The following is a 15,759-nucleotide window of genomic DNA, read 5'->3' as shown; positions in this document are numbered from 1 at the left end:
ACTTACTTAACTAGTTTAAGAAAATTTTTAGCGATCCAACAAACTAATAAAATTTTACAGATTTTTGAAAAATACTGTTTTCTTTTTTATGGAAACGTGTATTTGTAACCATTAACATTGACTTCAAATAATTATTACAAATCAAGTTAAAAGTAATAGATGTCTTTGGTGTTAGATTAGTTAAATTCTAACATGTTATTACATAATACGGGAATGTTGAGTCCTATTTAAGTCTGTCTTTGAAATCATGAAACCTGATAGAGTTTCATTAAATTGAATGGAAATTGTGTTTTAAAATGAACTAATAAAACAAAGATTTTAACATATTATACTAATGGCTGCATATTAATAAAACGCTTGTCTGTGACCTTTAAGATTAGCTATTTCAATAACAATCATCTGACATCTTTGTAGATCCTGAATAAAACCAAACTGATTATGAAAATGATACATTATAAAAATTTATCCCTACATTTCCTTTTTAGGTATGACATTAAAAAGAACAATATTTAATTTAAAGGGCGTAAAAATTCACATCCTCACCATAAATATAGAATCCAGTTTACAGATGATTACAATGAAGAAATCTGTTAGCTAATTATGTAGCAACCTGACTCTGGTTCTCAACATTTTATGAGCTTATGTTCCTTAACACCATATGTTATAGGGAACAGTAAAGACATCTGAATTCAAATATTTTGAAGAAATGTGTATTTAGCAAGTGAATACATGCTAAAAGGAATAATTTACAGCAGCAGTTTCATTACATTTTTCTCTCCAGTTTTTCTAGTTCCCATCTGAAATGCAATGATAAATACAGATATGGAACATATTTCCTACCTGGCAAAAAACATGCTTATTGAATGGGCACGCACCTTCTGCCCTTATATAGTACATAAACCACCTTGTCACCTGCGTGGGAAAATCTTGCATTTTAGGATGTTGAACACACTGAAATGGAGTACCTGTAGAAAGTTTTATTTTACACTGTTCTTTCTCTTTTTCTCCCAAATTATTTACATCTTTTTTGCCTGATGTGTAGGTAGCAAAAATATTAAACACATACCACTGAAAATTACTAAATAATACATAAAATGAAGTGTGCATTTACATGCATTTACATTTTACATTTGATATCAACTGGGCCATAATGTCTCTGCTGTGATGCATCTTTTTCATACTTTAAGACTGCTGTTGTAATTTTTGTAAGGTCACATGAGTCTCTCAAACAGTTTCATCTCTGATGATTCATGCATATGACAAAGTCTATTAAAGCTGAATTATTAAATGGGCCAATAATTCTTTTTCGTGCAAACTGCCCCCTCTCAATACACATGGGCAGAGATTATGACTGTAATGAGTTACTTATCTGCAAGTTATATCTACAATTTTCTTGGAAAACTTAGACCTGATGGTATGTAAAGACATGCCTGTAGATTTGTTTATTTGTGTAACTTTTAATTGAAGTCGAGACTTTTTTCTATTGTCATTTCATAATGCTAAACAAAATGCATTCAGATTTTGAAAGGCTTCTATAAAGTTATCATATAATCTCTATCCCTTCAAATCCTTTATTTTTGAGGATGAATAATAAGATATTTCTGCTATTGCAAATAAATTTATTTCAGCTGCAAAATTTAGAATGAAACACAACACTGAATGTTAGTACAGTTAAGGTACTTTATGAAAATAAAAGAATGACCTATTTTTTGGAGCACTCTTTGTTCTTCGATTTATATTTCAAACACTATTTTCTGTACAGTGATGGGTCCTTCAAATAATTTAATGATTCGGCTTCCATTTGAGGATATACAGTACTTCCAAAAGCAACACAATATTAGTCAATGGAGCCTAAAATTGAATGTAGATTATTTTTAGGCTTCTGTTTGAAACAAGTGGCAACAACTTGTTTATTCAAGGCAATCATTAAAACTGAAACATGAGCTTCCATCTGTGAAATATTTCAGCTGATAGAAAATAAAAATTCACTGTAGTCTGAGGTGAGAAATTGATGCTGAGTTAATTAGAATCCAAAGACAGCTAGAATTAGAATTTCAATGTTGCTTCATTAATTACTAATAAGATGTTTTCTTTGCATTTTTGTGCATGATGAGGAACTTGGGGGAGGAGTCCTGAATAGGTGAGTGCAGTGCAAAAGAAACCACAGTATAATGCTGAAAGTTTTAAATATCTCAAAGTCAGTGATTCTCAATGAATCGTCTTAGTACAATGAAGGAAGCAAATCTTGAATTTTAGTCTTTTACCTTATTTCGTAAGTTGTTGCAGGAAACAAAGAGTTTCACATTGTTTAAATGTGGGTTGCATCCTGGAAAATACTTTGTAGAAAAGTCCCTCCCATTGACATGAAAAGAGTCATGTGTTTCTTGTACAAATAATTGTCTTAAATAAGGAAAGATAAGAGGCACCTGATACAGATGTAAATGGTTGGAAACTTTGCCTTTAACATGTTGCTCTGAATAGTTATTGATCTCTCTCTTTCAAAAAAATTAAGTGACACAGATAAAATTCTTAGTGGAATCATAAGAGAGATCTTTGTCTCAAATATCATGCAGGAATTCAAGCACAGAATTAAGACACATTTTCTATTAACAGTATATTAAGACAATGCTTATTATTTTCATGAAATATGCAGTTCCTTTTCCCTTCATTGATTCATTATAGTAAAATGACTTAAAAATCAATGTATTTCTTCCTTTTTTCCTGGTTAAATGTTCCGTTTTTTTTTTCTAAGAACATTATGAAAGTAAAAATTAATTTAGATAATGCTTAAAGAAGGGGAGGTGTGAACAGCTTCCATTTGTTTGATTTTCTCAGAGAAATAAAGCATAATTTCTATCCTGGTTTTAGAGGTTCACTCTTAATGATGTATATATGTTTCTAGAACAATATCATCTATCCCTCTTACAGAATTGAAAATAAAATGTCCAAAGAAAGCAGCACACCATTGGAATTTTTAAAACAAAAACTATATAGCACAATAATTGTAAGACAAATCCTACTCTAGCTTAGAAAACAACTAATTTTTACTGCATATTTGTCATGGTACATTTAAATTATAGTTTTAATAAAATACATCTTTAGATCAAAGCTGAAAGAACACATCAGTAGTAGATCAGTGTACTCCATTTTTCTTCTGGATGATGGATGGCTTATGTTTTCTTTTTTTTTTAATATTTCCACGAACGTTTCATTCAGTATCATTTTACTCATTTTACTCCTCAAGTACATACAAACATGAGGGCTGGTAGACAAAATATATCCTTGAATCCAACCACGTTTTGGAATATTCATCAGCTTAGTAAATCCATGCAGTTCATTTTAAACTTTTAGTTCAATACAATGGCTTTGCTGATGCAGTTTTTCTCCTTTAGATGGCAATATGGCAAATGACATTTTTATTTCTCAGGCAAAGAAGAAAGACAAACCTGTACAGTGAAATCTCATAGGAAACATTAAGTCTGCTAAAGTGAACAACTGCATTCACGTGTGTTCTCTGTTAGGTGTTGGTATTAGGAAAAAAAGCCTATTAGGAAAGTTACTCATGGATTTAATTTATAATTGGTGGAACTCAGTTGAATTTCCCACCATTGTAAACATCCACATAATGCCATGAAAAAAGTTCATGTATATTGCATTTTTTTTTCCAGTTATTGTCTAGGCAAGTTTCACTTGTTTGAGGTTTCTAGAGGTAATGCAGCTCAGACACTCCTGGGTGCCCTCTCAAATTCGTGGGTCCTCCTGTTTCTACCTTTCTTGTTTTCCTGTAAGTGCTTCCATTTGTTACTGTTGCCTTGGGTATGTCCTGGCCTTTGCCGACGTTGTTTTCGGTCCCTTTTCCAAACTTGTTCACAGAACTCATCCATCGTGTTGAGATTGGGGTGGTTGATGAGCTGCATGAAGTCTCTGTACCAGACCTTCTGGCTAGGTGTCATGCTATTGGACATTTCTTTGGTCTTAGAGCCATCTCCATCATCATCTTTATGAAGAAGTTCTTCCAGATGCTCTGTGTCAATGACTTCCAGGGTCACCTTAAGAAGAGTTTGTATGAACCCATGTTCCACCGCATGGCAGAGGTAATTGCCTGAATCCTTCCGTTGTAGACTACGCAGCAGAAGGCCTTGATCTGTCCTGATGATATGATCATCCACTCTGATCTAGCAGGTTAAAAAAAGGCAGTGTAAAATATACATATTTAAAAGAAATATAAGCTCTGAAACTCTGTGTCTGTAAAACTTTAGATTATGTATCGAGACACAGTTTAACAGTTAATAAAATTTTTAATTTAAGAAAATTGATAGCATTTTTCCATTAGGAGAATTATAATATCTGTCAATTGTTTTTAAGATGTATTGGGGAGTATTGGTTATATTACTGTCTCCATAGAATTTCTTTTTTTTTTTTTTTTTGAGACGGAGTCTCACTGTGTCTCCCAGGCTGGAGTTTAGTGGCGCGATCTCGGCTCACTGCAAGCTCCGCCTCCCGGATTCACGCAATTCTCCCGCCTCAGCCTCCCAGTAGCTGGGACTACAGGCGCCCGCCACCACGCCCGGCTAGTTTTTTTGTATTTTTAGTAGAGACGGGGTTTCACCGTGTTAGCCAGGATGGTCTCGATCTCCTGACCTCGTGATCCACCCGCCTCGGCCTCCCAAAGTGCTGGGATTACAGGCTTGAGCCACCGCGCCCGGCCAGAATTTCTTATTATAATGATTAAAATAGTCAACGTAACTGGAGGAAAGAGTAAAGATTCTTTATAAATTTGAAAGTAGGTATATAAATATAGGATAAAGTTAACATTAAATATTGAAATTAGAACTACAGAACCATGATACTAGAAAGATATGGGGCATTAGAATGAATTTATAATAAGATTTCCAAAACTGAAATTTAAAAAAAATAGAAGTTGAACAAGCAGAAAATTTCATGCTTACTAATTATTTATTTCATTTAGTTGGTCTTGAATGGGAATATATATGAGACCATATTTTTGAATATTTGTAACCTCGCTTTTATTTTGAACACAGTTTACAACAGAGGTCTCAAAAAGCCTCACCTGGTAATGCATAAAGTCAATCTTGCATTTTATGATGGGATTATATAGTTTTAAGACTGATTAAAATGTCAAAAGATAATGGACGAGTTTTTACCTTTAACATCATATTATGTTTGTAAAATTGTCTGAATATAATACATTTTATTAATCAACTTAATAGTCTGTTTACACTTATATAAGGTTGTTAAAAAATTTTAAAGGCTCATAGTGCTCACTAAGATTTTCTGTATACAATTCTTTACTCTTAGGGAATTATAAATGGATCAAATGAGCAGGGAAATCTGCCTCATCCTGCATCAATAGTTGATGTCAGAGCTTATAGTGCAGCCTTAAATCCTTCATCCTACATCTACTACTATCTTTTCCCAACCTTCCTTCCCCATTTAAGGAGGAAGGTAATGGATAAAGAAAAACAGATTTTGGTAACATAATTAATGTAACACAATTTAAAATTAGTAGGAGGGTTTTTTTTTTTTAATTTGTGCACAAATTTAGATAACACAATTTCTTTGTAGATAAACACAGTAAGAAATAAGGGGAGTCTAATATGTATCCCTAAACTGCTTCTGGGATAGAAACTCTTACCAGGTTACCTTTCTTTGTCTAATTCATAGTACAGAGTCTGTCACATCATCAGTCTGCACCAAATACTTGTTTAATGAATGAGCGATTGATTGGTTCAGAAGAGGATAAGCATTCTCAGTGCTTTTTCTTTCCTCAAGTAAAAAATACAAGGGTTACTTAACAGTATATCTTAGATATAAATAATCCAGTCAGTTTCATTCCTGTACCTCTTCCTTTCGCTCTTCATTTCGCCTCTGGAATTGCCAGTAGACCAGTGCTCGCTGTGACTTCGGACTGCATTCCAAAAATGTGCTACTGTTCTCTACACCATAGATGATTCGCTCTTCAGGGCTGTGTCCATGGTGATTATCTGGTCAGTGATGAGAAAATGAAATGAGAAAATATTAGAGAAGTAATCTCAACTTTCCAAAGTTTTTATTTGGAAATTCAGGAGACAAGTTATTGCCAACTTTCAAGTTGTTTCATATTGATTGAGGATGACAGAAATGTCAATGATGTAAGGTTTCAGAGCCCAAATGCCTACCTAAATCGACTAATCATTTTGGTATGGGTTACATAAAACCATCGAGATTTATCCACCAGAAAATGGCATTACATTTACAAAATCAGTCATGTGTGTAGCATAACTATACGTCTTTATATGTCATGATAAATACTCTACAGGAAATTATTTTCACTGCAAAACTCCGTGCTTGGACTAATGGGGCCAGTTTGTATTATATTATTCTGTAACACAAAAAGTTATTGGATTAAGTTTTTGGAAACAAGGATGTATTTCAGAGAAATTATTTTGCCTCTGTTTATTTTTTATCTAAAATTAAATTTGCCAACTAATATTTATCTAGCATTTTACAGAAAGTAGAGTGCAGGAAGTTTATACTACCCACTAATAATTCCTAAATAATCTACAAGTTTGTTCTGAAGATCAATTGGTGTGAAAATTTAGGGATGGCTTTGAAAAACAGATGCATAATTACAATGCAATGTGGTTTCAATTGTTCTTATTTTAAAATGACACATCTTTTATTATTTTCAGGAATTAGGCTATGGAATAAGGCAAAAGTACATAATAAAGTGCAGCTAAAAGAAAACCTGTTTCCTGATTAAGTTTCTATTATTTTACCCTTTATGTAACCTCCTCCAATGTGGTAAATGAAACACAGTTCAGATCAAAAGTACAACACAGGGAGTCTAGGTACAACTCATTTAGAGAACAAAACTGCTTATTATCTTGCATAATCCTGTTTCCATTATGACATCCTGTACAATCTGAAACTCATTAAATTAATTTAGAAAATAATAAACATGTTTTACATGCACAGAAAGCTGACAGTGTAGACAGATGAAAAATATTTGCTCTCTACTTCAAACTCAGCTAGATTTTTAATTTAAAAAATGTTTCCCCCTTTTTTTGTCATCACTTTGACAGTTTTACTCTTGTCATAATCAACTGAATACTTTTGACTGTCATAGCTGATATGATTTGCTCTCACTAGGTTTAAAGCCTTCAAAAATGCTACTCCCATACAATCCCTGTACAAGGCCTGTGTCTATCATCTCCTACTCTCATCATACCCTACCTACTTCATTCCACCTTCTAGCTTCAATTGCTATCTCCAGGAGTGTTAACCTCAGCATCTATTTCTCAAATGCCCTAGGTATGAAACAAAACTCTTCCAATATTGGGAACTATCTGTCCCTTCTTACTGAAAAGATGGACACCCTGGAAATAGGAAAATAAATCAGAAATGATTGCAATGTAAAGGAACAATATTTAACTGATTCCAAGTCATATTTTAAAACATATTGGAGATGCATATCTTCATGTGTCAATATCTACATTGTATAGGCTGTGTTTTTTTCCCTTTGAAATTATTAGTGTGTCTTGAATTGAATGCATATGGAGCATGTTGCTATACTCGTTTGTAAGATATCTGCTTCCTGGGATACAGGCGAATTTAACTGCTATGACCAACAGGGGCTGGAAAATCTGTAATTCAGGAGCTACCATGAATAATTAGAATGCACTATCACAGAAGTTAATGCTATTTACATTGAATACATTGTTTTTCTACCTGTTCTGTGGTTTAAACTTCTTTTTTATTCAGAAATACTTTTAGGAGGAGACCTTTCACTCAATCTCTGTATATGAATGAATTATCATATAAATGACAGCAAAACATAGAAAAATCCACTGGATTTAGAAACAAACAACCCAGTGATCTGCCAGCATCTCCTTTCTCAACAGCCATGTCTCCTAGGTCTATTTTCCCAGCTAGAAATTTACAATTATAACTGACTTGTCTCTCGCATAATCTGCTAAAGCTACTAAAGAAAACTATGGTATAAGTAAGTTATTACTCTCAAACATAGAACTTCATATAAATCTTTCAATACATTAATTGACTAGGATAAGAGGCATGTAACTAGTATAATAGAAAATAAGTGTTTCAATACCAGTGTAACACCAATGGGTACATTTTTTAAAAAAATCACTGAGTTGTCTTCTTTCTAACTAATTTAATCATTCTAGTTAGTCCACAGAGATAATTTTCTGGTAATCTTTCTTGTAGTTCTAGGTAATTGCTCAGTTTTCATTTCCTCTTCAAGACATCCTCTGGTGGTGGCAAGCTTTTTCCAATGTACCAGAAAACATACAAAAATAATTCTTTCAATAGAAAATATTTTCTTATATTAAAAAAGTATTTCATTTGATCTGCTACTTCTTCATAGTGGAATCTAGAATATATAGACTATAAGATGGTGTTTGATTCCGCAATGATGATAACAAATTGTTTTTAGTTTAATATAGTAATATTTCACGCTCTTCAAGAAACTTTCTGATATTCAGGTACTTTCTCACCTAAATAAGGCAAGAATCACAATTGGTTAATTTGGTTTATGAGCTTGGTGCCCTTAGTAAGTTTGCTTTGATAACTACCCTTACCAGTACCTCAAAGTCTCATTATTTCCCAAGTTGACCCTTTCTTTCCCCTTTTCGTCCAACAAAAGGAAACAGAATCATCCAGTTGGTAACCAATGAGGCTAAAAGCTCTGTCATGTTAACTATCAATCACGGTCAAGATACAGCGATACTATTGTATTTCTTTGGTTTAAGATTATCCTATTTTATGTTTTGTTAGGTTCTGTTGCGATCAGCAGTAATTACTAAATATATATATATATATATATATATATATATTTTTTTTTTTTGAGATGGAGTTCACTCTTGCTGCCCAGGCTGGAGTGCAATGGCACGATCTCGGCTCACCACAACCTCTGCCTCCCAGGTTCAAGCGATTCTCCTGCCTCAGCCTCCCTAGTATCTGGGATTACAGGCATGTGCCACCACGCCCGGCTAATTTTGTATTTTTAGTAGAGACGGGGTTTCTCTATGTTGGTCAGGCTGGTCTCAAACTCCCGACCTCAGGTGATTCGCCCTCCTTGGCCTACCAAAATGCTGGGATTACAGGCATGAGCCACTGCACCCGGCCAAAAGTAAATTTTTATTGGATGCAGTTATTTCAATTAAGTCTTCTGCCATAGGATGTTTCTACCATCAGCAACGTCTGACTTAGGAACAGAACTTTTATTCAAAATGACCTCAGCCAAGCACCCATATATTTGGGTGTTCAGAAGTAAAAAATTTTCTGTTAATTTTCCCTAACCTGACATCCTATAAACAGATACCTAATCAATATTTTAAAATAATAATTAGAAGGCATTCAATAAATATACTTTCCATTTCCTGACTGTTCTACCGCAACCACTTGCATAAATTTTGTACAATATAGGAAACATTAGAAATCCATTAACAATGTGTTCTATCTCCCTCCAGCCTCCTTCTCTCCCCAGCTCCAGAAAAAAAGTACAAACAGAAATAATATTTCATTTCTTCTTATAACCTTATTAAGTTCTTCACATTTTCTTGGGATGTCAAACATATTATCAATTTTGCCGGGCACGGTGGCTCATGCCTGTAATCCCAGCCCTTTGGAAGGCTGAGGTGGACGGATCACTTGAGGTCGAGGGTTCAAGACCAGCCTGGCCAACATGGTGAAACCCCATTTCTACAAAAATACAAAAAATTAGCTGGGCATAATGGCGGGCGCTCACAATCCCAGCTACTCCGGAGGCTGAGGCAGGAGAAGTGCTTGAACCCGGGAAGCAGAGGTTGCAGTGAGCCGAGATAGCCCCATTGCAGTCTAGCCTGGGTGACAGAGCAAGACTCTGTCTTTAAAAAAAAAAAAAAAAAACTATGAATTTTAACTTTTTGTTTTGTTTATAATTGACATATAATACGTGTACATATTTATAGGGTACAGTGTGATGTTTCCATACATGTATACATTGTATACATTGTATAATGATCAAATCAGGGTAATTACCATATCCATCACTTTAAACATTGATCATTTCTTTGTGGTGACAGGTAAAATCCTCTAGCTATTTTGAAATATATACTACTTTATTATCTGCTATAGTCCCCCTACTGCATGCTATCAATTTGATTCTTTATTAAAGCAAACAGCCATACACAGTATAGCTCTACTCTAGGTACTTTTCAGAGAGTATAATATTTAATTCATGGTTACCCAATAGAAACAAAAACTCAACTGAGGAAGTATTGGTGATTACGTATTTTCTGAAGGATATCAAATCTTATATATTCAGGATAAGAGTGATATAAAATCTCCTTCTGGATTAAACCAGTTGATCTCAGAGCAGTTTACAAGGAACACCAGATAATTACACCAGACAATTGATTTTATTTGTTAATTTTATTTGATGTTATTTGTTAATTACACCAGACAATTGATTTTATTAAATTGGTTTTGGCAGGGTGTTCCCACCCTATGCTAAGTAAGACTTTTCTCAATTCTCCATTACTCACTGTATTTATGTCACAATATTTTTGATATGATATTGATGGCATTGCCGTGTTTACTCTGTTTACCTTTGTGAAATTTTTCCTTCAGATTTTACTTTCTAGAAATTATTGAGATTCTCTTGAACAACAGATTCTTTTATTTTTAAATGAACTTTGTGATCATACTTCCATCTACATTGACTGACAAAAAGCAGTTAGACAAACATATGTCTTACCCTTATAACTTCTTGGTAAATATTCTTGCCACATGTCTGTCTTTGTTCTCTCTCAGTCTGCTTGCTCTACGTGTGTGATGTTGTTATTTTTATCTTATCTTTATTTTTACCGAACAATTGCAACTCATCTTGTATATATTAGATAGGTCATTTAGCAATTTTAGACAGTGAAATATTTTTATAACCCTTTCTTTCTTTCTTTCTTTTTTCTTTTTTTTTGAGAAAAAGTCTCACTCTGTCACCCTGGCTGGAGTGCAGTGGTGCGATCTCTGTTCACTGCAACCTCCGCCTCCCAGGTTCAAGTAATTCTCCTGCCTCAGCCTCCAGAGTAGCTGGGATTACAGCTGCCTGCCACCACGCCTGGCTAATTTTTATATTTTTAGTAGAGATAGGGTTTTACCGTGTTGGCCAGACTGGTCTCAAACTCCTGACCTCAGGTGATCTGCCTGACTCAGCCTCTGAAAGTGCTGGGATTATAGGCATGAGCCACTGCACCAGGCTTTTATAACCCTTTCTATTTTTGTTATTCTTAAAATATTCTTGTACAAAAATATTGGCACAGTATCTGGGCACAGCAATAGTCATAAACATGTCAGATGACATCATTATTATTGCTGTTGTGATAGTTTCAACTGCTAATTAAATCTTAAAATCCTTTATTGAGAATCCAAATGAAGACAAATTACACTCTTCAGCGTGAATCCTACTCCCCTACAACCATCAAAGAAAATATTTCCTCTTCCATATTGCCAAAAAAAACTCTCTTTAGTTATCTCCTTAGAGTTTGTGTAGTTACATTTGTTACAATTATTTTTAATCTGGTTTATTCCCCTCATCCACCACACTGTGCATTCATAATCCTGGCAGAATGGTAATTGTAAACGCTTAGCTGATGTTTGGTAAATGGCAAATCCAGATAACATGTTGAATTTAAAACCTGAAATCTCATGTAACTTTGACATTCTCAAGACACAGAGTTATCACAATTATATAAGAGTAATGAATAAAAGTTTAATCAAGCAAAAAGTAATAGGGTTTATAACTCTGATTATGATGGAATACTTCATTGAACTGCTGGAGGATGTAAGCATTTCAAATATTCTAAATTTGTTAAGTTTGATAATGTTATAAAAATTGACTTGAGAGAGGGTGGGAGATGATGATGACTAATCATGTCTACTCCAAAATCAAAAATTCCAAATAGGGAATAAGAAGAAGAGAAAGAGAACTGAGAAGTCACATGAATATCTTCTCACATCTCCAAGGATACCTGTAACACTAAAGGATGTCATGTAATAGATAATTTTGCGGGCTTCCAGAAAGAAAGCAATCTCACTTTAAATCATTTTTAAATAAATTTCACACTTAGAAAGCAACTGTTTTGAATACAAACTTTTGTCATGAAAATTGCCAGTAGCAAAGAAGGGTATCCTTGTTAAATTGGCATAGTGATTCCTCATGGGTTCAACCATCTGAATGGTTAGAACAAAATAATTGAGAGCAACAAAACATTAAAATTCTTTTAAAAGCACCACAGTGTGTTTGGATAACACAACGTTTCAATATGTTGCAGCTGTTAATGACAAGAAATAATGTTTTTAAGGAAGCAATCTTCAATTAATCATTTCCTCCTTTAGTGGGATAATTTATGGAAATGAAATGAAGCTAATAAACCAGAAAGAATGGGAGGAAAGAAAATAGTTAAATAAATTGCTTCCTTTTGTAACAACAAAAAAGTCATGATATCCATCATTTGACCAGAAATATCATGTTGCTAAAGGCCTTATTTAGCATTTGATTTTCTTCCAATATAGCAGAAACAGAAGGCATCACATTTCAGCTTTCTATTTATTCACTCTCCATTTTAACCCCGTAAATGTCTTGCAAGATTGAAATGTTAATAATGCAACCTATCTGAGGAAATTTGATGTTCTATAGAGAAGACAGAGATGGATGAGGTTGTGAATCATATTCACTCAATTTTGATTTGTTATCAATTTTAGTGTTCTTCCACTTTATTATGAGTTTAATTTGTAAATAATAAATGTAAAACTAAAACAATTTAGGACATGGGTAAATGAATGCCAATTATTTTACATATTTATTTAGGTTATTTAACAAATACAGTTAGTTTCTGTACCACATAAAGCGAAATAAAATTCCAGTTGTTTTCATTATAATTTTAATATTTCTTTGAATAATACTCAGTGTCAAAGGTCAAGAACAGGAGGAAAGGAAATGTTGCCCATAAACTCCTGGTGACACAGAATACTGTAACAATGCCTAACTTAAAGTATAAGCAGCATTACTTAGATTTTTCTCATTGGATTCTATATGATTTTCTGCAGAAATACAATAGATGCTCTATCAATAGAAAAGACCAATTAACTTCAAGTGGATGGAAAACACTTCAAAGATGGGTCAATATCTCTTGAGAAGACATAAAATATTTAAAAATGTGTAAAATGGAAACAAAAAAATTCATTCCTTCTTAACATTCCTGAATATTTTGAACCTGAGTGTTAAGATGGCTAACAGGACGGGCATGGTTGTTCATGCCTGTAACCCCAGCACTTTGGGAGGCAGAGGAGGGTGGATCACTTGAGGTTAGGAGTTCGAGACCAGCCTGACCAACACAGTGAAACTCCATCTCTACTAAAAAAAAAAAAAAAAAAATACAAAATTCGCCAGGCATGGTAGTGCATGCCTGCAATTCCAGCTACTTGAGAGGCTGAGGCAGGAGAATTGCCTGAACCCGGGAGGCAAAGGTTGCATTTTGCAGAGATTGTGTTATTGCACTCCAGCTTGGGCAACAAGAGTGAAACTCCGTCAAAAAACAAAAAAGAAAAAAAAATGCTAACAAAATATTTGATAATATCATATATTGTAGTGCAAATAAAACAAAGTCTACAGTATATACTGGAGTATATAACAGTGATTTTGTTTACTTTTTGAGGTAATGTCTAGTACAATGTTTTTCCAGTGTCTAGTATGATATTTTCACCAATTAGATTCTGTGTAAATATTCAATGTGAGTTTGCAGGCATGTATGTGTGCATGTACCAACAAATGTGGTTAAGAACATGCATCTGTGCTTAATCCATTTACTAGAAAAAGGACCAATAAATATGAAGTTAGTGGATGTAACTTGCCAAGTACAAAAAGACAATGAAACCTTAAAGAAAATTTAAACTTGTAATTTTTCAACTGGCTAAAATTTTAGTTTTAAACTACTTTGTTTTATGCCCTAAATTAAGATGACTTTGGTGCTGGGAAGTAATTATTAACCAGGATATAGTATTTAGAATTTTATAGTTTAAGTGTTTCTAATCTTACCTGAATCCATAGATTCCTGAGGATTTGAACTTAAAATTGGCTAATCTGTGTGTATATGTGTGTGTACATATATATGTGTGTGTCTATATATATGTGTATATATGTGTATGGATGTATGTATATACACACACAGAAATACACATACATATGCATAGATATAAGTATGAATATATATATACAAATGGTTAAACAGTCATAGGGTCAACATATTTTAATGTTATTATTCATAAATATTTTTTGGGGGTAGAGTCACCAGTATCTTACTTTCAGAGATCATTAATTTGAAATATGATAATAAAATTTCATAACTTTGAAGCCACTTGAATAGTTACATAGAACACTGCACTTAATATCTTGTGATGTCATGGGTAATATGCTTCCTTAGTATAGGGCAGGCTGAAACTCATTTACTTAACAAGCAATACCAATATGAAGATATCTACTGTAATATTTATTTAGTTTATATTGAACATGTGGTATGTTTTATTTTCATGATTTTACAGCAAATGCATTACAAAAGAAAGCACAAATAATCTCTATGCCAGAGCAAAATTACCATAGGAACGTTTACTTTAAAAAATCAGGAAACAGGGACTTTAATGTTTCATTTACTTTTCCCCAAGAGATATGACGGGAGATGGAAAACACCCATTTGCTGAAGCAGAAACCTTCCATAAACAATAATGAAAATAGCATCTTGTATTTTAATAATATGTGATCCTTATAACTTTTGAAATAAAAAAATGCAACAAACTTTAAAAAACAATCTCAGTTTGTAACAGTTGAATTGTAGGTGTATGAACAGGTGATCTCTGATGACATACTTAAAGACTTCAGTGGAGAATAATGATACGTAAGCTATTTCAAACCTCTTCTTATTCATGTTATCTGTGCATTTGCCTTGCACACGTATAATGTGAATAATTAGATTTTTTTTTTCCTAAGCAGAAGACAAGTATCGTGATGACTGATTATCTCCAGTGAAAATAGTCAAACAGGGTTTACAAAACTCATAGAAGGTAATACTGCAAGTATTTGATTCTAAGATGCACACTTCTTTATACTTTAATATCTCTGATATCAGAATGTGTCTTACAATTTTTCTTGATCTGAGTTGAGGTTGCTTTTTTCTAGGAGAAATTCTTTCTTACTTCTGCCAGACATGTGGGATCCTACTGACATGATACCTCTTTAAATTAAAGTCTCTGTCTGAAATTTGGGTCCATTCTGTTTGTGTGAATTCAGAAAGTAAGTCTTCATAAATACCACCTTGTAGTTCAAGGAGTATTTTTTAATCTCTTTCCAACCAGACATGATTATGATTGAAACAGACAATTTTCCTTGCTATTATCATCTGAATAAGAGTTTATTTCTCCTTTAGACTAGTCTTGAGTCATTTGGTGTCCCAGTTTGATGCTGGGATCATCTAGCAGACTGACCATCTTCAGCAGTTTTTTTTTTTTTCTTAAAAGTACATAAAAGAATGGTATATTTTATATTATATCATCTGAGATTTGATGAAATTTGATAATTTATTAAACGTAGGGATTATTTTTAAGGCTGACATCATGCTCGTCTATCAAATCTTGAGGCTCCTCTTGGGGCTAAATGCTCAGATTCATCACTGGAGGAGGCTAAGGCACAGACTATAATAGCACTGC

At 33.5% G+C, this 15,759-nt stretch overlaps 1 protein-coding gene across 1 annotated transcript in view; it reads right to left on the bottom strand.

Annotated features, from left to right (window-relative positions):
* Positions 1–694: 694 nt before the first annotated feature.
* The window catches only part of SEMA3A (semaphorin 3A), a 525,967-nt gene continuing 510,902 nt past the window's right edge, over positions 695–15,759 (bottom strand). The window contains exons 20-21 of the mRNA XM_025380281.1: positions 5,863–6,005; positions 695–4,175 (exon numbers count right to left, since the gene is read on the bottom strand). Of these exons, the coding sequence (XP_025236066.1) occupies positions 3,720–4,175; positions 5,863–6,005 (599 nt within the window). The 3' untranslated portion in view covers positions 695–3,719. The remainder of the gene's footprint in view (positions 4,176–5,862; positions 6,006–15,759) is intronic.

The sequence above is a fragment of the Theropithecus gelada genome, chromosome 3 (genome assembly GCF_003255815.1).
Source record: "Theropithecus gelada isolate Dixy chromosome 3, Tgel_1.0, whole genome shotgun sequence".
In the NCBI taxonomy this organism is placed as follows: domain Eukaryota; kingdom Metazoa; phylum Chordata; class Mammalia; order Primates; family Cercopithecidae; genus Theropithecus; species Theropithecus gelada.
Note: the sequence above shows the minus strand (reverse complement) of the source record. Positions and strands in the feature narration are given on the sequence as shown.